Source organism: Panthera pardus, unplaced genomic scaffold (assembly GCF_024362965.1).
Source record: "Panthera pardus isolate Hobbes unplaced genomic scaffold, ASM2436296v1 HiC_scaffold_11, whole genome shotgun sequence".
In the NCBI taxonomy this organism is placed as follows: Eukaryota; Metazoa; Chordata; class Mammalia; order Carnivora; family Felidae; genus Panthera; species Panthera pardus.
The window spans coordinates 88,107,141-88,130,876 of NW_026526666.1; the positions used below are offsets into that span (position 1 = coordinate 88,107,141).

Sequence of the window (23,736 nt, forward strand, 5' to 3'; positions counted from 1 at the left end):
CTGCCCAGGCCAGGCCAGCTGGTGGGTTTCCAGTGGGGGCAGTCTGCCCTCCGATGTGACTGAGGCCTCTTTACCTGGGCCTACTCATAACAGACCCCAAATTACGTCACGGAGACTCTGGCAAGGAAATGTTTACGGTGTCCTCACCCAGTCGCCTGTCCCTCCGAGAAATGTGTTATCCCCATTTGATAGGGAAGGAAACTGAGGCCCAGAGCGGGGAGATGACTCGCCCCAGGCCTTGCAGCTGGGATTCAGCAGAGCTGAGGGTGGAACTCAAATCTGACTCGAGAGCCCTGTGGCTTTCACCATAAACCTGCTTCCTCCCTGGAGAAATGACAACCCATCACCGACTCTGCCACCGCCAACTCGCCATTGAGGAACAGAAGACTGAGCCTTCACAGGGTTCCAAATGAGGCACAGGCAGCGAGTCTCCGAGGGCGGCCTGCTCCCTAGTGACCAGCCTGGCTGTGGGCGGAAACAGGTCTCCGTGGGACCTTGGACAAGCCTCTCCTCTCTCTAGATGCCCGCCCTGGTCTGCGTCAGCCTAGACACTCCCGTGAGTCCGAGGATGGTTGCTGGGGCCCAGCTCCACGCTCAGGCTCCCTGAGAGGGACCAGGGGCCAGTGCCCGGGCTTCTGAGTCTCAGGACTGAGTTTAGAGGGCGCTGCAGGGTGCTGTGTGCTACTATGGCTGAGGCCCAGGCTCATAAACCGGACGCTGGGTTCTAATCCCACTACAATACTCTGTGGCCTTGCACGAGCTGACTTCAACATCCTACGCCTCAGTGTCTGACCTATGCAATGGGCGAGTACAGCTTGCAAGGGAAATGGTGAAAGCCACCACCCTCCCCCCCGCCACACACACACACACACACACACACACACACACACCTGAGGACACAGAAGTGTAGAAGTGAATCATTTCCCATGTCTTTTCTACTTCAGAATCCCTTGAACCCCCTGGGCCACAAAGGATTCAAAAAGTGCCCTGATTAAGGGCCACGGGGCGGGGCGGGGCGGGGCCAGCCCTGGAGGCCGGAAAGCCCAGGCACATTAGGCTGCAACAGAGAACCCCAAGGACGTGAAAGCGGGCAAAATGAGCAAAGGGCTTTGAATGCCAAGCTCAGGGGCTCAGAACCCGAGCCCTGCTGAGGGCTCCTTGGCCTGGACGGGCCCCCCACTGCCAGCTTTCACAAGGGAGGCCTCGGCGTGCAGGCTGCGCTGGGGTGTGAGCCCTGGTGAGGCCAGTCCACGAATTTCCCTGGGTATTAATCCCACGTCCCATAAAATCCCCCTCCAGTGCCACACATGTGGACACTTCTCCCCGGCAACGGTGGCGGTGGACTGTGGCAGGGCGTCAGCCGCAGCCCAGGGGCTGGGTGGCGCGGAGGAGAGCCCTGCCACCCGCCGGTGGGTCTGGGGAGGGCCCTCGGGCCTCCGGGCCCGCCCAGGCCAACACTGGCCTTAATTAAAAATGAGTCTCCTGCAGGATCCAAACCACCGCCCGGCCACCCCCTCCAACTGCTTTCGGTTCTGCTCCTGGGCCGCGTGCTGAGGCCAGCCCCACAAATAAAAGCCATCACTTTTTTTTTTTTTCCTCTCTCTCTCTTTCTCTTTCTCTCCCTCTTTTTTTTTTTTTTCTTTTTTTCCAAAAAGAGAGAGAGGCAGCCACAAGATCTTCTAAGAGGCCGTGACATCACAGCCCAGGTGACCACAGCCCAGCCAATGGGCCAAGGCCGCGAGCTGGCTTCTTGTATCCTGTGAGCTGAGGTTGGGTTGACACTGTGAAGGCCTGGTCCCTCAACCACAGAACCACAAGGCCAGGCCCTCAGCCGCCTTCAGGGCCCTGCGCGGGAGCTGGTTGGCTCCCGGTCCTCCCCACCCCCGGGCCGCCCTCGCACCCACTGGAGCCTGGGCTCTGTCGGGGGTGAGCCTCATTCATTCATTCCCCGTGGCGCTGATGCTGGGCCTGGCTCTGCTCTCCCTGCCCTACATGCTTCTCCGCCCTGGCTGCCGAAGGCCCCTTCCCGCCATCTAATGATACACTCTGCATACGCTTCTGTTGAAAATTTGTGGCTAGACATTCCTGTGGGACCGGGAATCCAAATTCTTGGGTACAAACAGAAACTTACTTTCCTTGGGGATTTTTTTCTCTCTCTCTCTCTCTCTCTCTCTCTCTCGCTCACACACACACTCTCGCGTTCTTTCCTTTTTTCTTTTTCGTAGCAATAGGGGGGGAAAAAGAGACAAAACAAAACAAAACAAAACAAAAAACAAACAAAAAGCGACACCACCCCCCCCCCCTTTTATTTTCAAAAGTAGCCAGGAAAAAATAAAACAACAGCCAACCAAGTCAATCCCAACCCGACCCCCTGAAGGTCTGATTTCTCGCCTTCCTCAGAGAGGGGCATGGCTTCGAACAGCATCTTCGATTCCTTCCCGACCTACTCGCCAACCTTCATCCGCGGTGAGTAACGATTGCCCAGGGCCCTGGGCTGAGCCTTTCGGGTGGGGAGCTGTGGCCAGGCCCCGGACCGCGTCCCTCCACCGAACACCCTGGCTGCCTTCAAGGGCACGGCCTGCCTACCGAAATCCGCTGACTCTTGAAAGCCTGAGGTGGGAAGAGGGGTTGGTGGCCTCCGTGGTCTCCTGGAGTGGACTTCTGTGGGACTTTTCTCCTCAGTTGGTGGGGACAGCAAGCAGTAGGGGAAATGGATACCACAAGACCTCAAAGGCCGACCTCGAAGGGTCCTGGGGTGGAGAGGACATGGAGGGAGTGCCTGTGACCTGAGGCTTCTTGCCTCACTGACGGGGCCCCCTGGCCCACCTGGAGAGCTCAGGCAGACGCGGGCTCTGGGGCACACTCAGTCCTCCCAGAGCCAGACCAGCTTCTGTCAAGAGCCATGGATCTAAAGATCTTTCTGAGGACTTCTCCAGTGCTTTCCAAGTCATCCCGGACTGAGGGAAGCAGAGGGAAGAGACGGCTACGGGCTTTTGTCGAGAGCTTGCATAGCTCCGGGGCGCGCTGAAACTGGCTAAGTGTCGGGGGGCGGGGGGAGCAGGACTGGGGAAGGTTTATAATCTTGGTCACAGAGGAGAAGAGAGTGTTTCTGGCTGGATTTGCCTCTATTCGTGGCCTAGAGTGAGTGACCCAGAGGTTTGGGCTGTGTCCTTCAAAAAAGATAGGGTTCCAGGATCCCCCACTTGGGACCGCTGATGGAGGCTAGGGTTCAGGGGGAGACTTTTCTTGCCTCTGTCCGGCTCGTAGGGCTGATGCGCCATGGTCTCAGGCCACCCCCTGCCGCCTTCCCCCACCCCCCGCCAACCCCCAGCAGGAGTCCAGATGGGGCTGTGGCACCTGAGACTGGGGGTCCAGTGGCCCTGAGCCTGCGTCCCAGGTCAGTGGCTACCTTGCCCAGTGGCCTTAGGCGAGTAACTTAACCTCTCTGTTGTGACCCCTCCGGTTGGGACATTCCGATCGTCTGAGGCTGTGGATGGGCCGTGCAGGAGGGCAGTGCCTCTGGGTGACTCACAGAGACGGGGTCTCCTCCAGAAAAGAGAGAGGAGCTGCGTGGGGTCTGCGACTCCAAGGTTCAGGGGGCTGGGGTTGCCTTTTCTCAGCTGAGGTGGTCAACTGAGATACCGAAGTTGGTCTGACTGTCTGTCTGCCTTTCTGCCCACCGGCCTGTCCCACTGCTGGCTAACGGAGTGACTCAGAGACCGTCCCTGGGCGGCCAGCTCCGGGCAGGGACCGAGGCACATTTGGGTGCTTATCGTTTAAAGGTTTCTGCAAGGGCTTGTCTGAGGTGGGACCCCTTCCTCCTCCCTAGAGAGAGGCTGAGGCCGGCTGCATGGCTGCAGATGGGGACGGAGTCGTGGCGGGGGGAGGAGGGGCCGCCACCTCTGAGGCGGATACACTCCGGCCAAACCTGGTTGTGGCTGGTGACAAGCAGCAGCCTCAGGTCTGGGAGCTGACAGCCTTCCTTCAAACTGCTCCTATTATAACGCAATCCCCCTTTGTAGTCCTCGGAGCTAATTAAAGGCAGTCTGTGGCAAGAAAATAAGAGTTTATAAAAACCATTTGCTGGGTCTTTGTAATCAGTGCTTCTCCCTCCATGAGCAAGATGGAGGGCTGCAGAGTTTAAAACAAAGCAATCTGGGGAGACGAGATGAAGGGACCTGCCACCGAAGATGGGCTCCTGACGCCGTGGAGCCCGAGAGAGAGAGGGCAGCCGGCAGCAAGGAGCGGGAGGGAGAGGAGAGCTGGCGGCTTTGGGCCCCACGTGCGCCCACAGACAGGATTCCTGACGGACAGGGACACAGATGTGCTTTGTAAGACAGGGTCCGCAGGGAGGGCTCGAGGTCTGGGGCCCGAGGCGTCCGTCCACACTCTCTGACCGACCCCTTCTCTCCTGCCCAGCTCCATTTCCCACATTCCGTTTACGGCACGCTTACTTTGGGGGCTCCGTCTCCCCCAATCTGCCACTTCTGTCCCCAGAGACATCCAACCTCTGGGCCGTAAAGTCCCGGGCTCCATACTGCCCCACATGGGGTCCTTAACCTATCCTGAGTCACAGATCTTTCTGGGGTCTCAGGAAGCCTATAGACTCCTTCTCAGAATCACATTTTTTAAGTGCAGGAAACCAAACCTGTGGAAAATACGGTTATCAAACGACAAAAAACCAAGGGGTGAGGTCTCTGTCGTGACACGCTGCGTGAAAAGACCTCAGGAGGCCCAGGAGCCGCCACAACCCAGTGGCTGAGCGGAAACATTATTTCTGGATAATCTGGGACGGGCCCCGAGGAGACAGAAGCACACCTAGGATTTCCACTGGCGACAAAATCACGGTGGAAATAGAGGCTGAATTTTAGTTAGAGATTCATGAAAGGAAGGATGTCACGTGTTCCCCACCCCAGTCTACAGATGTCCTGAATTCCGTGCAAAAGCAGAACTCCAGGCCTCGGGCCCCGGTCCCTCAGCGGCTCTCAGGACGTCTCCACCCCTGGGGAGCCTTGCAACACGTGGATTCCCAGTTCCCAAACTCACCTCAGTTCACTCTGGAGAAGAGGCTGGGGAAGAGGGTGGAGAGACGTTCGGTTCCCACCCTGAAGTAGCGGGGGAGGAGGAAAGCAGAGGGCAATGCTCAACTCGAAAGGCTGGCAGGCTGCTGGCAGAATTCCAGGCCCCAGGACGGAAGGCGTGAGAGGCCTCCTGGGGTGGCCCCTGCACCCTCCGCAAGTCTCCGTCCTTCTCCCTCCTCGTCTGCCGGGACTAGACCCGGACACAGGGTATTTATTCTTCTCTTTGGCAAACGGAGACCCTGAGACCTAACTCTGACTCAGACGTACCGTGCATCTATGGGCAAGTCCCTTCCTCTCTTCGGGCCTCGGTTTGCCCATCTGACAAACGCAGGCGATGGCTCTGAGGATGCCCAAGGGCCCATCCGCAGCTCCACTGAAGGCCAGGGCCCTTGTGCTAAACGGCGCATGAGGCCCTTCTCTGGGGCACCCCCCTGGCAGCACACCCCTAAACGGCACCCTTGCAGGCAAAAGCGCTCCCCTCAGGACACTGAAGGAGGGGAGCCTTCTGGGGAGGAAACTGGAGGAAATGAGCCTGAATTGCCACATGCGGGATTTAGGAGACCCTGGGGAGGCAGGGGTTCTCCGGTAATTCTGCAAAAGCCTATCAGGGAGTAGAGGGCACAGCCCAGATTCAAGCTCAGGCTGTGGACCCTGACTCTGCCCTTCCTTCGCTAACTCCGCATCCGGGGACAAGTCACCTCACCTCTCTGTACCTGTCTCCCCGTCAGTAAAATGGGGGTGATGATTATATGCCAACCTCACGGGGCTCTGGAGAGTATTAGACGAATAGGGCGCCTAGCCCGGGCGACACGCCCCACAAACATCTTCGTTCTTATAATTTCCACGAGCCTGGCCTTGCGCTGGGATCTTGGACACAAGGGTGACTGGGTCAGATTCTCTGTCCTTGAAGAGCTCAAGGTCCGGTGTGGAAAGGATGAGTAAGCTGAAAATTGCACTGGGGTGTGGGTGATCCATGTTATAAGGGGGAAAGAACGGAAGTCTAGAAGTTTGAAGAGGGGTACTAACCCAGCTGGGCGAAGAGAGAGCAATTCCTCTGGAGAACTTCAGACATTCAGGCTGGGTCTGGCTGGGTCTTGCGGGGTGAAGAGGTGACAAGGGGGGAAAAGGCATTCCCCAGAGAGAGAACGGCCTGGGGCAAAGGTGTGGAGACAGGACTGAGACGACTCTGGGTGCCCCCACCCCCGGGATGGCGGGAGCCGGCGGAAGCATTGAGGTGGATGGACGGCAGGTCTGTCGGGCCTCCAGTCTGGCTAAGGTTCTCGAAGCCGCGGTTGGGTGGGCAGTTGACTCGCAGCTCCTCCCCCCGAAGACGCCCGGGAGAAATGGAAAACGGCCTCTTGGGCATGAGGCAGGGCTGCGTGGAGGCGGAGGGTGGACAAGGTGGCACTGGGCAGCTCGAGCCCGGATGGTCTGACTCAGAGGTCACCGGACAGGGAGGAAGCTGCCCAGACCAGAGAGGTCAGTCACCGTCCTTTCCTAAGCTCTGGGCAGTGGCCAACAACAGGGGACTCTCCTGGGTTTTGCCCTGAAAGTCCCCAATCCCAGGCACCTCAAGACAGTTGGTCACCCTCAGCGGTGTGCCCATGGCAGCCTCCCCCTCCCTCCCCAGCCCTGGGAGATGAACGGACTGACCAGACCGACCGCCAGCTATCCTGCGTCCACTATGGTGCTTAGCTGGCGCCACGTCTGCTGGGCCCCTTTGACGGTGGCTCCCGGGGCTGCCCTGCACACACCCGTCTCCCCAGACCACCCTGTCTGTCCTAAGTGCCCCCCGGGGAGACATTCCTGGGAGCCCCCCACCAGCCACAGGGTCTGGGCGGGCATGAGCCAGCCCCACACAGTGGGACTGTGTGTCCAGGCCTCACCCACGCCCGCTACGGCAGCTGGCGGCCCCCAGCGGCCCCACTGGTCACATAGAGGGCCCATTGACGCTTTGGCCTTGAGGTGGCCGCATCAAAGCCGAGGCTTGCTTGGTTACCTGAGCGAGTAGGGGAGTTTACGGAGGGGAGCGGAGCTGGGAGAAGGATGCCCCTGAGCAACAGGGCCTGAAAACCTGACCCTCCAGAAGGTTCTGAGAGGCAGGGGAGAGCAGCCTCCACGGATCCCAGCCTTGCCTCTGAGCCAGTCCAGACTGCTCGATAGGTGGGGAAACTGAGGCCTGGGCTCAGGGTTTGGCTGGGCGGGAGGAACGGGCAGCAGATACGCCCGTCCTTACTCCCGGCCCCTGAGATGCCTCATCGGCAGACCCTTTCTCAAATCCACCACCCAGCGTGTGCCCCCCCACCCCGCCCCGGGAGCTGGGGAGTCTCACCCAATCTTCAAAACTGAGCTCAAACACCCCCTCTGCCAGGAGTCTTCCCCGGGACCACCTGCAACCACCCAGGAGCCCTGGCCTCCCAGGGCCAGCCCTGGTGCCCAGCTTGGTGCTGAGTATCCCGCCGACCTGGTAGAAATAAGAAGAAGGGAAGAGGGAGGTGGAAGGAAGAGCTTTAGCCCCTCCATGGAGCCCAGGCCCTCTGTCATTGGCCTTGAAAGAGCACCTTCCAAAGGCAGCCCTCCCCCCAACCCCAAGCAAGGAGGGGCTCTGGGAATTGTGGGACTAGCATGGGAGTAAGACCCCGTCATACCTCGGGAAGTCGCGAGAACCCAAAACAGTGAGCCCGTGCAGGATACATTGGAGCTGGCAGATGGAGAGTGCCACCTCCTGATTATACAGAAGGGGAAACTGAGGCCCAAAGAGGGGTCTGGCCTGGGTAAGGTCCAATTCAGCAACAAGAAACCAAGTTTTCTTGCCCACCCAGCGACAAACCTTCCACCCTGCACATAGTTGAGGAGTCAGGCCGACCGGGTTTAAGCGGTTTTGTAGCCAACATGGTGATTCACCTGTTTGAGTCTCAGTTTCCTCCTCTGTGAGATGGGTCTGGGAGCACTGCCCTCCAAGGGTGCTTTCCAAGAGCGAATGGGGCCTGTCCCGCAGCCCCGTGCTGGCCCGCGTGCAGCAAGGGCTCACATAGCGGTCTGTCTCCTGCTGGGCATGGGCCACTCGGCTGGGCCTCCAATCCCATCATTTGCCACAGCAGATATCCCCGCGTCTGGTTTTCTCAGTGCCAGAGAGGGGTAAGCACGGAAGAGGCTGTAGGGGGACCATGAGACCCCTTGCCAATGGCCCTCTGGGAGGGTGGCAGAAAAGAAGGCGTTCAATGGGGACAAGGCAACATAAACTGTGGTTACAAGCCCAGGCTGCAGCCTCTCGAGGCTTGCCTTAGACAAAGCGTTGCTCCTCTCTGAGCCCAGTTTCCCCATCTTTAGAATGGGGAGAACAAACAGTAGCCAATTCAAAGCTTGTTGGATGGGTTCAACGAGGATATATATTACGTGCTTAACGCAGGGTCAAGTGCAGAGGGTTAGTGCAGAGTCAAGCCCTCCATAAATGCTGGAAATTATGGCTATTTAATGTTTCCCTCCTCCCGGGGGAAGTTCCTGTCTGATTCTGAGCGGGATAGGCAAAGTGAGAAAGTTGCCTCTCTCTCCTCTGGCCTCCCCCTGGGGTGCCTTCCCGGGCCTTCCCCTGTCCCCTCCAGGCCTTGGGAGTGTCCTGCCCCACTCTTACCCACCCCACCCCCCACTTGTCGAGAAGGACCACCCAGCGTTTCTTGCTAAATAGGTGGAGAGAAGGGAGAATGGATGGACCAGGGATTGAATGAACCAAGGCTGACCAGCCTGGGAGGTTTCCAGTGGCCCCCTCACTTCCCCCTTTACCGTCTGGCTCATTCTTTGAAACGCTTGTTGGTGGGAGCCTGGGCACTCCCGTCCGATCGGCACCGCAGCGTGATGGTTTAGGTTCCTCTTTGGGGTTTTCTTTCGCGTCTGGGAAAAGTGTTTTTGGCAAAAGGTTCAGACTTACATGTGGGCGGAAAGGGTGGATGCCCATAACTTATGATTTGCAGAGGTGACCAAAGTCTCCCCCCTCCCCTCTTTAAAACGTCCTGCATTGCGTGATATGGTGACTGAAATCCCACTCAGCCCCTCTGGGGTGCCCATCCGGGACCCCGTAGCCATGACCCTTTAGCGTCAGTGAGTCCAACTGGTCTGCTCATCTCTGTTCAGAGGAAAAGGTGGCTGGGTGCAGAGCCAGCAGAAGGTATTAAGGGAAGAGGAAACTTGGGGGCGTTCCAATGAAAAAGAGGGCAAAAGGAATGGGGGTGAGGAGGAGAGGAAAGGTCCGTTTTCTCCATGCCCTCACCTGAGTGCTCCATGGCTAAGCACCGACACCCCCATAGCCCTGGGAAGTGCCCCCCACTCTGAGGCTTCCCCTGAGTCATCCCTCAGCAGACCTGAGTCCTGCCCCTGCCCACGGAGGAAGCAGGGGCAGGAGGTTAGACCCGCTGAAGCCCCTCACACAGCTCTGGACACTCTCATGTCTCAGGAAGATGTGTCAGAGCCAGGATGGTGGGAATGAGGAGCCCCTTGTTAGCGGTGGTGGGGGACCCAAAGGAGAGCCTGTTTCCCCCCTAAAAAGCCGCCGTATACCTTCCCGAAGGGGAAGGGAAGCCACCCCTGAGAATAAGACTTTAGAAAAAAGACTGGAAGGAAAACACTACAATGTCATAGTCAATGCTACATGGTGTACTTATGGCGGGGAGCCTTTGTTACTAACCCTTTGGGTGACTGAGCGTTTTCTAAACCTTTAAACACTGAGCTGGGCCTCCTGCCAGCCTACACACCACAGTGTGGGGCCAGCCTGCTCCTGCCCAGCCTGGGCCCCGCTGGCCACCCCTCCTCTCTCTTCTTCTTGCCAAATCACCGCGTCTGTCATCCTCCTCCAGGACCCAGCCCTGTCAGGCTGTGAAGGAAGGGTCTGCCCTGGGCCGGGCAGAGCCACGCATACAGCAGGTGCTCAGGAAACGCTTGTGTGGCCTGTGTTGTGGCCCTCATGGGGAGACCGTTTTCCCGGAATGCCCAGGACTTGGGAAGTAATGGGGACCAGTTGGTGCTGTTAACCTTCTGGTGGACATTTATTAAACATCGACTGCATGCACGCCACACACTGTTCTGGGAAATGGGGATACAGGAGCAGGCAAAAGGCAAAGATACCCACCCTCCCGGAGCCGATGTTTTAGTGACGAGTGGAAAGAGTTCACCTCTGGAAAATGCCCTGGGGAGATAGGCCAGCACCCCTCGGCCTGTGCCCTTCTTATCTATGTGGAGCCTCAGCCTTCCAGGACTTCCATAAATGCTCCCATGACCCCACTAGATATTCATCACAGGATCTTCACCTCCGTGGCGGAAATGAATAAACAAACAGACTCGGTGATGGTGTGACCCACGGAAAGTAATATTTAGGAGGAGGAAGGCAGTGAGGAAGGGACACAGGAACCACACTTCTTGATGACTTATGGTGTGCCAGGCTCTGTGCGCGGTTCCTTTCCAAGAATACCTCATTTCACTTCATCTCTACCACAATCCATGTAGCAGGGGGTTATTGGTATTATCCCCACTTTACAGATGGGGAAACTGGGGCTCAGCAAAGGGACGGGACTCACCCAAGGTCATGCAGCTAGTAGCTGGTGAAGCCCAGATACGTGTCATCATCTGTCTGACATCAGAGCCAGCCCAACAAAGCTCTTCCTTCTACCTGGCAGACGTCTCTTCTTCTTTAAGGCCTGGCCTCACCACCTCCACGGAGCCCTCCCTGACACCTCCAGGCAAAGTGATTCATATTCTCCTCTACGCAACCAGTGCAATTCCTTCTCAAATGCTTCCAGAAGGCTTCACAGAAAGGGTAGAGTCTGAGGTGGGTAGGTCTGGAAAGGAAGGAACATCAGTGGTCCAGGCAGAATTAACAGTGCTGGCTAAGGGACAGAGAAAGACTACATATAAAGAGTTTCTTAGAGATGGGAGAGCTTGGGGGTCTTGAGGAGAGGCTGAGGGAGAAAAGGCTGGAGAGGAGGCGGGCCTAGAGGTTGGGCATGGCCTTCAAGGCGGGGAGTCCAGGCAGGATCCGAGTTGGGCAGTGATGTGGGACAAGGCATCCCATGATGCACCAGGCCGCCTCTGAAATAGGCCAGTGCAAACGTGCGCCTTGAGCGCGTGTATGTGTGTGAACAGAGACCACAGGGGCCCTCCCGCACCCACTTGCAAACCCTATTTTTATCACTCCCTAGACATACATCCGAGCCACCGAATCACTCTTGTTCTCAGGCACGTAGAGGGCTCCATGGGGGTGCACATCTCTGGTCTGATGAGGACAAGGGCGACGGCGCAGAGCAGTCAAAACGCAACCCATCCCAGGGAGAATCCCGGCACCCAAGGCAGCGACACAGTTTGCAGGGCTTGTACAAAAAATCACTGGGAGTTTCAGGATGGCAACCGCGGGACATTACACCAAGTGTGGGGCTCTTCTAAGCAAAGCACCCTGAGCGGCTGCACGGATGGCATGTGGTAATGCCAGCTCTGCCTAGAACGGCCCCGGGCCGGAGGGGCCCAGGGCCCGAGAAGAAACCTCTGTCTCCTTCCCTTGACTTGTGCAGGCTTCCATTCTTCATAGAGTCCATAATTTATTTTTATTATTATTTTTTTAACGTTTATTTTGGAGAAAGAGAGAGACAGAGCACGAGTAGGGGAGGGGCAGAGAGCGAGGGAGACACAGAATCCGAAGCAGGCTCCAGGCTCCGAGCTGTCAGCACAGAGCCCGACGCGGGGCTCGAACCCACGAACCGCAAGATCACGACCTGAGCCCAAGTCAGACATTAACCCACTGAGCCACTCAGGCGCCCGCATGAGTCCATAATTTAAAAAATAATAATAATAAATTAAGCCTAGGGTAAGATCAGAGCTTAAAGATTTTAGAAGCACCAAGAACATTAGGGAAACTACAGATCCATCAGAAACTCTGTATTTTATATTATAGAAATCCTAAAGGATCTAGGAAATTTAAAAAGAAACTATAATCTCAACACCCAGAGAAAACCACTATCATTCGATCTATTTACTTTCAGACTATTTCCCCCCATTTTTAGTATTTGCCTCTGGAGTCTCTCTTCCCTTTATGGGTGAGGCCATACAGAGACATAAACGTATCCAGGAACCTCATCAAGAATGTTAAGAATCATTATGCATATACGTCGGGATTCTAGGAAGAGGCTAGAGTGGCTCCGTCCAACAGAACTTTCTGTGATGACGGAAATGTTCTATGTCTGTGCTGCTCGACGCTGTAGCCCCTCGCTGCATGGGACTATGTGGACTTTCTCTTTTTCCAACTCAAAGTGTTTAAAAAGTCTTACACACAGCCAGCACGGGTTGCTTTTGTAATCAGAAAAAAAAAAAAAAAAACGCTAAAGATTTTAAGTTTGCGATACGTTCAGTGTATAGGGGGAAAAAACACTTTAGATTTTTAAAAGCATGTCACTGGGGAAGATTGATCCTGGCAGAATGAGATCTATTTTTGTTTTTCCTATCAATGCTCATAAAAAGAATGTGGGGTTTAGAATCAGAACCTGTGGGTCTGTCTCCCGGATCTGCCACTTACTGTCTGTGTGGCCACTTAACCTCCCTGAACCTCAAGTTCCTCATCTGTAAGATGGGGATATTGACGCTACTGACCTCCCCAGGCTGCTGTGGGGACTGAATCAGACAGTGAAGGTGAGTGCACAGGGGACCAGCCAAGCGAGGGAAGAGCTTCGGTGCAGACGATTTCTGCAGGGGTCGGGTAACCACGCATCTCTGTGAGGGGCATTACTCATCCGTCTCGCTCCGCTCTGTCTGCCATTTCCTAGAAACCAGGAAATGAGGGGGGTATCTCCCACCGTGTGTTCGGCAGATGTTGTCAGGTGTCGAGCAGAAATAAAGGGGCTCTGTGACCAAACCAGGCTGGGGAAGGCTGTATCAAACAAGGTCCAGCCGAGTATTTTGCTGAAGGACTTTTCAGAGCCTTTAATATGCTAATGAACCTAGGCTCCTCCTGGGGCTGGTGTGCTGAGGCACCCACTTTGGGAAAAGCTGCTCTAGCAAGAGCCTTTAAACCTACCGTGTCTATAGGCACTGGGCGGGGGCTGGGGGGAGGGGGTGTCAGGGAATTCTTTTTTTCAAGGAGAGAGGAAATTGTCGAAGACTTGAAACAGCAATTAGCTGGGTGCTCAATACAAAAAGGAAAAGTACAAAATTGGCATTGATCAAGGTGTAATTGTCTAGGAAACCCAATTATAACAACTCAACTCTTAAGTAGTTATACTTTAGCAGCAAACTCTTACATACAGCTCTCACTAATGCCTCTGTGAACCCTCACAACCGTATTAGACAAGTGCTATTAAGTCAGTTTTATAGAAGAGGAAACTGAAGACCAGAGAGGTTAAACCACCTGCCCAAGGCCACCCAGCTGGGGTTCCACCCCAGGCAGCCCGCGTCTGGAGAGCCTGTGCACCTTACCACGGCACAGCAGCTCTGAGTTAATCGAGGTCTTCTCGGGCTGAGGAACATTCCTTCGCTTGCACTGGTCCCCTTCCTGGGAAGAGCTGCCAGCACCAGGCCTGGCCGATGCGAGCCAGCTCCGTCCCTTTTTTGCTGGGTGAGTCATCGCCTTCCCTGGGCTTCAGCTCTCTCATCTGAGAGATGGACCAGTTGACATTTGAGGACCAAAGAGGGGAGGTTGGTAAGGCACCGTGCAAGGTCCACTCAGAAGGCACTTGATGTACAGTGGCCCTCTCTCTCACCAGGGCACAGATGGGGAAACTGAGGCCCAGGGAGGTCAAGGAAGGACACGGCCAAAGAGGAGCTTGCAAACACTCCAGAAAGCCAGGCCGAAATCCCATGGCTGGCCCAGGTCCACATGTGGTACAAACAAAGGGCTTCTTTCTTCTCTGGCCAGGGCCCGTGCTATCCTTCTCGTAACAGCACCGTGAGCACTTTGGTGAGGGCGCCTCCCTCTGGGTTCCTCTCCTAAGCGGTCTCTCCCACCGAGTGCGGATTCTATTTGGCCCAGCGTCATGCCCAAGCCTACTGGCCTGGGCATCTTGCAGAAGTCCCCTGAAATTCCCCTCTCGGGTGCCCCATGTGGGGTGCGGGACACACAGACATGCCTCTGCCCCTGGTTAGGGACCCCCGGGTTTGCCTGGTGATACATCTCTCTGCCCTGAGTCACCTCTGAAGTTGACTGTGCCAGTGCTGGGCTCCACACTTTATATACATCACTGCTAATGTTCACAACCTTGCGAGGTGAACATTTTCATCTGCGTTTTGCAGGGGAGGAAACTGAGGCCTAGAGAAATGAAGTCACTGGCTCGAGTTCACATAGTTTATAAGCGGTAGAGCTGGGGTTCAAACCCAGCCTCTGCCCGCCCCTCCCGCAGGCACAGCCCAGTGCACGAGAGGCGGTTCCTGAATACATTTGCTCACCTACACACCCCACACCTTCCCTGCACCTCTGCGTGTCAGGGGCTCTGTTGCTGGGGTGGGAGTTGGGCGGTTGACCCTCACATCTGAGCTGGCTCCCTCCCTCAGGCAGGGCCAGCTTCTTAGACTCTGACCTATGGGGTGGCACAAAGCTCCAAGTTCAGTAGGGGACCCCACACTTGGGTTACTGCCCTGCAGCCGCCATCTTGAAATTCTTAATTTTATCTTTGCCTTTGTGCTTTGTAAGTGAAGTAGGAAGAGACAGAGGAGAATGCAGGGACAGAGGTGGGCTCAGTCCTGCCCCCCCCTCCCCCCCCGCCACAGGCAGGGCTGGGCATGATTGCGGGCATGGGGAGGACAGGTGCCCATGACCCATACACCAAGGTTTGGGGTGGGGGCCCGGATGTCTATGAGGGTCTGCACACACCCCACGGTGGCCCCGTGTCCAAGGGGTACAACGTTAAGTACCAAATACCAATGCCACGACAAGTTAAGAGAGATCACGAAAGAAAGCTAAAAGCTTTGTTTTCCTGCTTTTTTTAAAAAATTTTTTTTTAACTTTTTTTATTATTTATTTTTGAGACAGGGAGAGACAGAGCATGAACAGGGGAGGGTCAGAGAGAGGGAGACACAGAATATGAAGCAGGCTCCAGGCTCTGAGCTATCAGCACAGAGCCCGACGCAGGGCTAGAACTCACGGACCGCAAGATCATGACCTGAGCCGAAGTCGGACACTTAACCGACTGAGCCACCCAGGCGCCCCTGTTTTCCTGCTTTTTAAACAGGGGCTCTGTATCTCTGTTTTGCACTGAGTGCACAGATTGGGTATTGTGGCAATCAGTCAAGCACAAGAGGGGACCTGGGCTTCTACGCCCTCCCTTGCCAGACCAGGCCCCACGCCAACACCCAGCACCTTGCCCCAGGGAAGCTTGGCCCAGAATAGTGGGCCGGAAGTGGTGGGTGGGCTCCTGATGGCCTCCCTGCCCACGTGAACAATGAGTTGATCAGACAGGCACCTGACCTGGGCTTTTAAATATATCATGGCTGACGAAAAGCTCATAGAAGCCCCTGTTGCCTGGGGGAGGCAGGACTATGGCTCAGCCAGCAACAACCAGAGCTTGCAATCAAGCTGTGGTCAAGATTGGACCTCAGTCTGTGACCATTTAGGGGGCTCAGATTACGGCCTTATCTGTCTTGTTCACAGCTGAGTTAGGTCTAGTTCATAGGATGTGCTCAGGAAATACAGCTGGAAGGATGAATGGGGAAACACAGTCTGCTCAGAGAGCCGAGCCCTGGACCCTGAGAAGATCTGCACTTTTCCAACTAGCCAGCCGGGTCATGATCTCGCAGCTCGTGAGTTCGAGCCCCGCGTCGAGCTCTGTGCTGACAGCTCGGAGCTTGGAGCCTGTGTCGAATTCTGTGCCTCTCTCTTTCTCTGCCCCGCCCCCGTTCATGCTCTGTCTGTCCCCCCTCTCTCTCTCTCAAAAATAAATAAACATTAAAAAAAAATTTTCTTTTTAGTTAGCCAGGCCTGGAATCTTAGCTCTGCCCTCACTCCCTAAAGCTAGTTACCCTCCCTTCCGCTCAGTTTCTTCATCCGCACAATGGGGAGAAATGACAGTTCAGAGAACTTACTAAGACAGTATTTAAAGTGCTCAGCTCCACCAGCAGCCCATGGGAAATGCTCAGCTGGGAGAATTAATACGATTACATCAAGAAGCCCGCAGACGTCTACCTCCTCAGAGATGCCCGGAGGATTCGCTCCGGCTCTAAGATTTCAGGCCTCAACATTTTTTGAATGGTTTTCTATATTTTCCAATTTGTTCCAGTGTCCTTGTAGGATGGTTGACAGTGATGCAACTCGGGTTTGCACTTCGAGGATCCACCTCTACATGGATCTTTCCCCCCAGAAATACGGTGCTGTAAGAGCATTTTCCCTTAGGATTTTCGTAATAACGTTTTCTTTCCTCTAGCTTTACTTGATTATATAGGATACATGTGACACACAAGAAACGTGTTCGTTGACGGCTTATGTTATTGGTGCGGCTTCCAGGCAACAGTAGCTAAGGGTTGGGGGCGTCCAAATCCATATGCAGAGTCTTGGCTGCGCGGGGGTCAGCGCCCCTAACCCTCACACGGCTCAAGGGGCCAAAACTAATTGTGTCACAGGGCCAGGGGTGGGTTGGGTGAGGGATTCAATTCATGCTGTGTATTAACAGAGGGTTTTAAATAGACAGTAAATGAAAGGAGGCGAGTCGGAGTCAGCATCTGTCGAGCACCCACGGGGGTCCCAGCCCCTGGAGGCCCTGAGAGCATCTGGGCCCTGTGCCCTCCCGGGCATGCATCCCTGCCCTGCGTGCGCCCCTCCCCCACATACACTCGGCCTTCAAGTCAGACCGGCCCCGGCGAGGGGTTCTGGGTAGGATCTGCCGGGGCGGGTGCGGCCTCTGCGACAGCTCGGCAAGGCCCCACCTCCGCCTTAGGCCCCCACGCCTGTGTGCCAGCGACCCCCACACTCGCCCCACCCCCACCGTGCGCCTATGAACACGCACATGCTCACACGGGCAAACACACATCCGAGGCTACACCCATTGCAACAGACACCGGACTTTTCAGGAACCCCTGCCTGCGGGGACCGAGGGACACCTGGTGATGTGGTCTGACGGAGGCCGCAGGGGGAAGCTGCTTTACCCCCCCCTACCCAGGCTGGTCCTGCTTCTCTGACCTGGAAATCCCTCCTCTTCCTGGGGGGTCCCCAGCACCTGCCACTGGCCCCTGTCCACTGGGCTGGAGCTTGAGGGAGGAGGCCTCGCAGGAACCCAGGACTGATGGGACAGAGTACAGGCCCCGGCCCAGAACAAATTTGCTCAGCTGGGAGAGGCCTCAGAGATGCCTACAGGGCTCCCATCATCTGACAGGGCGGGGAAACTGAGGCCGGGAGAAGGAGGGGCTGCCCAGGGTCCCCAGAAAGGTGGCAGTGGAGGAGACGGCCTGGCCCAGTGGAAGCCCACAGCAGGGATGGCAGTGAGCAAGACAGGCTCTGGGTTTCGGCGTCCCCCCCTTCCCCCACATGTCACCGGGGCCACGTGGGGACCCTCCAGCTCCAGCAGTCTGATCTTCTGGGAGCTCTGGAAGGCTTCAGGGAGCTCCTGGTGAAGTCCACACAGCTCCCTGGGTGGTGGGGGAAGAGGATGCAAATAGGAAGGGGCCCTAGGGACCTGGGTTAACCCCCTGAACTCATTTCTGGCCTCTTCTTCCTGTGGGGTCAGTTAAAAAATAGCCTCCCATCTGCCGGGGCTGGGGGAGGGGGGGTGCAGCCAGGCTCCATCTGGGGCTGTCAGGTCCCCTAGCCCAGCCTGGTACTCAGACCTGCCCACTCCAACACCGCCCGCCGCTTGTCCCCGCCCAAGACCAGGCTCGGCTGTCTGTGGCAAAGTGACCCATCTGACAGAGTTTTTCTCCCTCTGACTCAGCAGCGAGTATCACTACCACTCTGCTGAAGCAGCCTAAAGCCCAGGGGGCTGTCATCTGAGTCTCTGCCTACCCATTTTACAGATGGAGAGGCTGAGGCACAGAGGAGTCCGGACATAGGGCAGGATCTGGCCACCAGCTTTTAGGCCAAAGCCCTGTCCATGCTTCCCGGGGATGCCGGACTGTGCCCCCCTTATAGAGCAGGCAGCTGGTATGGTGGGACAGGGTATTTGCACCCCCAGACTACAAAGCCCACAATTCCCTAGAGCAGGATAGGTGGTCTACATGGGTGTGGCCCCTGGAGGGTGGGACAGTCAGCCTCACGTGAGGTCAGGCTGACCTGAGGTGCCTCCCAGGGGCCCTGTTTCCCTGCTCTGGGACCTCAGCCAAGCCACTTAGTTCTCAGACCCTCAGTCTGAGATCCGTAAGATGGGAGCATCTCTGCCCCGGACAGTGATCGTGAGGACACACGGAGATGCACAAGGCCTGGGACATGGTGATGGTGAGCTCAGGTAGCAAATTATTCACAAGTAAGATGTCTGCCCGGGCCTGAGGTCACGAGCACCCTCAGCCTCTTGTCATCTGTGAGGCTATTCTGGTTGGAACCGAGGATCTGGGGTGGAAACCATAAGCCTTCAACCATCATGTGGACAGATGGCTGGATAAATGGGTATTTTTCAGCCCAGTGCGACTGGCTGGCTCAGAACTGGTCCTAAGGGAGGAATCTGGGACGGACTGAGACGCGTATACCAGGGTGTTCCCGGCAGTGTCTTCATGACAAATGCAGAAACACCCTAAAGGGCCGGCCCCAAGGGAGCACTATGGTGGTCCGTCTGGGGAAGGCGGGGGGGGGGGGGGCGGTAATCTTCACACTCCTACCCCGTGTTCCCATGCCCGACAGCACAGACGCGTCCCCTGCCATCGGGGATAGGACTTCACGAGGGGCGCGGGAAACTCGCACAGTATGTTGGTGCATTTCAAAAGCAGGTTGAAAACAGCATGCACTCTGCGTTCCCAGTGTTAAAAAGGAAAAGAAGGAGGAGGGGAAGAGAGAAGAAATTAAATCTATACATACAGTAGGAGTACCAGAAGGCTAAAAACCAAAATGCTAACAATTGTCCTGGGTGGCAGGATTATGGGTGGTTTTAATTTTCTTCTTCATAATTTTATTATTTTCCAATTTTTCTTTAATGAATGTGTATTATTCTTATAATCAAAAAGAAATGTGTTTTAAGAGACAGGGAGGGGGATTAAAGATTGTTGTCCTTTCGTAGACTCTAAAACTGAGGCCCAGTGTGAAAAAGATACTTATTCACTTACTCATTCATTCATTCATTCATTCATGCTCAATGCTTCTAGACACCTCCCTAGAGCCAGGCTATAAGCTCCACAGCCAAAGAGCTGAAAGCTCTGACCTCAGGGAGGTCACAGTCTGGGGGAGTAAAGGACGCAATGGCAAGTCCTTACGATGCATTCAGACAAGGGGCCACAGAGTAATGAAGAGAGAGAGGCTGAGTCATCCTGGGAGCATCAGAGATGGTCTCATAACAAAGGGAAATTACTACAGGGCTTTGGTGCATAAGCAAGTGTTCTGAGGTCCCAGATCAGGGGACGGTACCCCTTGAAAAGGCATCATGGGCTATTAGAGAGGACCTACTGTGCGCAAGGAGGTGTGTCCGGAGACGAAGCTAGAATGTTCTGCAAGCCAGGTTTTTCAAGGGCTTTGAATTGCCTGACTGTGCCACTCAGCGGTCATGTGACTCTGAGAAAGTTGCCAAACCTTCTGGACCTCAGTCTTCTCACCTGGAAAATGGGCTAATGACCTCACAAGAGTTACTATAAGAAGCAACCGAGGAAACAATGCGCTCCGAACGGCACCCGTTCGGGTCATAACACGGTTTGCTTTGATTATTTGCTATTATTCACGCTTTATCCAGGAGGTGTTCTGGAACCCAAAAGGAGTTTTAGGCTGGAAATTAATGTCCATTCATTCATGTACGTACTTCATTCATTCGATAGATGTTTATGGAGACGCTCGTATGTATCCAAACACTTTTTTAGGCAGTGGGGATAAAGTTGCCAGACCAAATACAGGACCCCCAGATCATTTGAGTTTTCAGACAAATAAGTAATCGCAATATCGGGGACCACTTTATACTAAAAAAAAAAAAAAAAAGTGTGTGTCGTTGATCCGAAATTCAACTTAACTGAAAGTTCTGTATTTTTATTTGCTTAAACTTGGCAACTCTAACCGGGAATGCAACACCAAGTTAAAAAACAAAAACCTTCCCCTCCTGGACTTGACATTCTACAGGGGAAAAGAGACCATTCATGAGGAGAGGTATAATTTATCAGGTGATGATAAATGTGCTGAAGAAGTATAAATCAAGAAATAGGGATGAATTGGCTTCCTAGTGAGGCTATGACAAATTACTACAAATTTCGGAGCTTAAAACGACATGCATATATTATCTTATGGTTCGGGGCCGGTGGGGGGGGGGGGGGCGAGGGTCAGAAGTCCTATGTGAGTCTCACCGGGTTGGAATCAAGGTGTCGGCAGGGCCATGTTTCTTTCTGGAAGCTATGGGAGACTCTATCTCCTCGCCGTGTTCCGCTTCTCCAGGCCACTCACTTTCCTTGGATGGTAGCCCCTGTCAATTGTCCATATCACATCATCCTCTGACTGGTCTCTCCTGCTTCCTTCTTTTACTTCCACAATATAGATATATTGATACATCGAGCTCACCCAGGGAATCCAGAACTGGCTCCCCATCTCAAAGCCCTTAACCTTCATCACGTCAGCAAAGTCTCTTTTGCCACATAAGGGAGCATATTCATAGATGATAGGCGTTGGGATGTGGCCATCTTTGGGGGTCATTATTCTGCCCTTGTTGAAACACAGGGGCTCAGAGAAGGCTGTTCACAGAGTGCGGCAGGGACCCGAATGAGGCGGCGAGTGGAGCCATACAGACAGAATGTTCAGGGCTCTTCTGGGAGAGGGAAACATATGTGCAAAGGCTCTACAGTGGGGGTATGACTGGTATTTAAGGACCAGCAAGGAAGCTAGTGTGGCTGGATACAGGGAGGGAGAGAGCGAAAGGAGATGAAGACAGAGAGATGGAAGGGGGAGGGGGGGCTGGTCATGCAGAACTCATAGAGCTAATTGGTGACGCCCCTCCCCTCTCCTGGCCCTCAACTCCCCAAACCCTGTCTGTAATTGCCATCCTGTGCTGCTGAGCTGACGGTCACTCCAAGAGTACTCCCATCAAAGGCCAAACTCCTCCCAGAGGCATTGCAAGATTAGAAGGAAGAAGGTTTCCCTGCAACATGAGGGATTCAGGTTAGATGTTTAAAAGAGCTTCCCGTGTGCTAGCGGGAAACCATCAGTTTCTACCAGAAAGGTTGGTAACACGTGAGAGACTAGGTCTTGACTGAGGGTCGGGGGCGTCAGTGCCCCAGAGACCCCACATTCAGGGGCCAGCCAAGCCCCCAAGATGACCTAGAGGAGACGGCCACTGGCCATCCTGTGACCTCAGGAAGGCACGTCCCCTCCCCAGACCTGTTTCTCCAATGCAGGGCAGTTGGACTTAAGCATCTTCAAGGCTCTCCCAGTGTGGACCCGCTGTGATTCGCACACCCTAGGAGTCTCCGATTCTAGGGATCGTATATTCTGGGACAGAAACCTTGTAACTGTGTGACCGCAGACAGGTTACCTAACCCTGCTGAGCCCCAGTCTCCGCACCGGAAGTGGGGAAGGTCGCCCGCCGGGCCCACCTCCTAGGGTGGGGTGATGGGGACTGTGCTAAGCACACAGGGAGCGCCCAATAAACGTGAGCTCCAGTGGCAAGGATTCTAACATTGTCGGTCTCAGAGCCTCAAGTCTGCGACCCCGTCTCCAGGAGCCTGAGATTTGCTGGCTGTGGGATTGCAAGTCTCCAGACCAACCCCCCCCCCAAAACTGCCAGCGTGCCCCCGACGCCCTGGCCTCCCCCACGTGCTGGGTGGCATGCCTACCCCACAACCACATGAAAAGCCATTCCCCCAGGGTGTCCCCACACCTGGGAAAACCGGCAGCCTGCCCGGCGCTGGCCCCGCCTGGTGGCCAGAACACCGGGCAAGATCAATGAAGCCGGGCTCCCAGTGCAGACACCTTGTTCCAATCAGGGCTGGGCGCCTTCCGCTCCGGACCCCCGCCCAGCCCCAAGCTGCCACCCCTCCCGGGCCCTGTCCAGCAGCCCACGTTTCTAGCCCCGTGACCCCTGAGACTCGGTGCCCACGGCCTGACTCCCCTGCGGCCCGCCCAGACCTGGACGTTGACGAGCAAGCTGGGCAGTGGGGCAGATGGAGGGGCACCGGCCAGGGATGGAATCAATCCATACAAACCCCTCCCATCTCCAGCCTCAGTTGCCTCAACTGCACACAGGGCTACTTAAATTCACCCCATCTGGGTTCTCGGGGCCATTGTGGGAAAAGCAACAGAGACAGAAGGCAGAAAATGTCTTAGAAACCGTGGACATGCCCGGTAGAGAGGAGGGGTGAGAAAGCAGGGGGTGGGGGGGGGGGCGGGGAAACAGTTCTCCCCTCCTCCGTCTGGGTCCTTCTCTCAGCCTCCAGGTCTCGGCTCAGAGGTCACCTCCTCCGAGACACCTGCGCTAACCACCCTGTCTAAATATCGGTGACCACCTCCTTGCCCTACCACCCCCCCCCCCACCCAGTCACTCTCTGTTCCTTTGTCCTCATCTGTTTTCTCCAACATTGCAAGACACTATCAAATACGGCATGTCTGTTTATTTACCTCCGTGTTTATCTTCTGCCCTCCCAGCTGGAATCAAAGCTGCATGGAGCCCCCATGCCTGTCTCGTCCATAGCGGTGTCCCTGGCACCTAAACGAACCACTGGCACATGGACTGTAGATGCTCACCGAGTGTTTGCTGACCAAACGAATCTAGTGCCTTCTCCCCATCTGTTTCTTCTTTTTCTGCTTCTTTTCCATCCCAGCCACCCCCCATCGAGTGCAGGGCTCCCCGAGGACAGGACTGGCAACATTTTTGCCGTGTTCCTAGGGATGGGGCCAGGCCTCTGTGACCTAAAGGAACTTCACATCGTCGAGCCCATCCCTGATTGAACTGAGCCTCAAAGATGGGGCAGTAAGAGGGCCCAGCCCCCACCTTAGGTCTGAGCACCTTCTATGATCCCCTTCCAGAAGCCCCCTCAGGTACGGCCAGAGACACACAGGTGATGAACATCACACTCTTGCCAGTGACAAATGCATGCCAACAGCAAATGACAAAGAGTGCCCAGTGTCTGAGCCTGTGGCCCAGACATGCCAGGCAGGGATTTATGAGCCTGCTCGGGCCTCTATTTGGCTCTGCCCACATCCTCAACACCTCCGCAAGGGCAGATCTCCCTGGCCGCACCCCCAACCCCAGCCATCCAGCCCTGCTGGCCTTTGGCCTCTGGGGGTCATCTGTGGACCCTGGGCCACAGCTCTGTCTTGCTTTCATGGCGTCTGTGGTCTCCACGCAGCCACACGGGCAGCAAAGCTGCCTGGGTGCAACGTTCAGCTCTCCCCTTTACCCACATTGTGAACTGGAGCAAGTTCCCAAATTTCCTGTGCCTCAGTTTTTCTAGCGTTATAACGAGGATGATGACAGGGGGCCTCACACATCAGGTGGTCATGAGAATCAAATGAAATGATACATGACAAGTATAGACAGCGTTATTATTATAATTGAGGGGACCAGGCCCTGGGGTGAAACTCCTGGGGTGAGCAAAG

General features: G+C 55.4%; 1 protein-coding gene across 2 annotated transcripts in view; it reads left to right on the top strand.

Moving 5' to 3' along the window:
- Nucleotides 1–1,936: 1,936 nt before the first annotated feature.
- RUNX3 (RUNX family transcription factor 3) overlaps nucleotides 1,937–23,736 on the top strand; it is a 59,732-nt gene continuing 37,932 nt past the window's right edge. Inside the window, exons 1-2 of one of the 2 annotated variants that reach the window (XM_053898794.1) lie at nucleotides 1,937–2,113; nucleotides 2,319–2,466. In XM_053898794.1, the coding sequence (XP_053754769.1) occupies nucleotides 2,409–2,466 (58 nt within the window). In that variant the 5' untranslated portion in view covers nucleotides 1,937–2,113; nucleotides 2,319–2,408. Of the gene's footprint in view, nucleotides 2,467–23,736 lie in introns of both variants that reach the window. The other variant, XM_053898792.1, reaches the window with a different exon arrangement.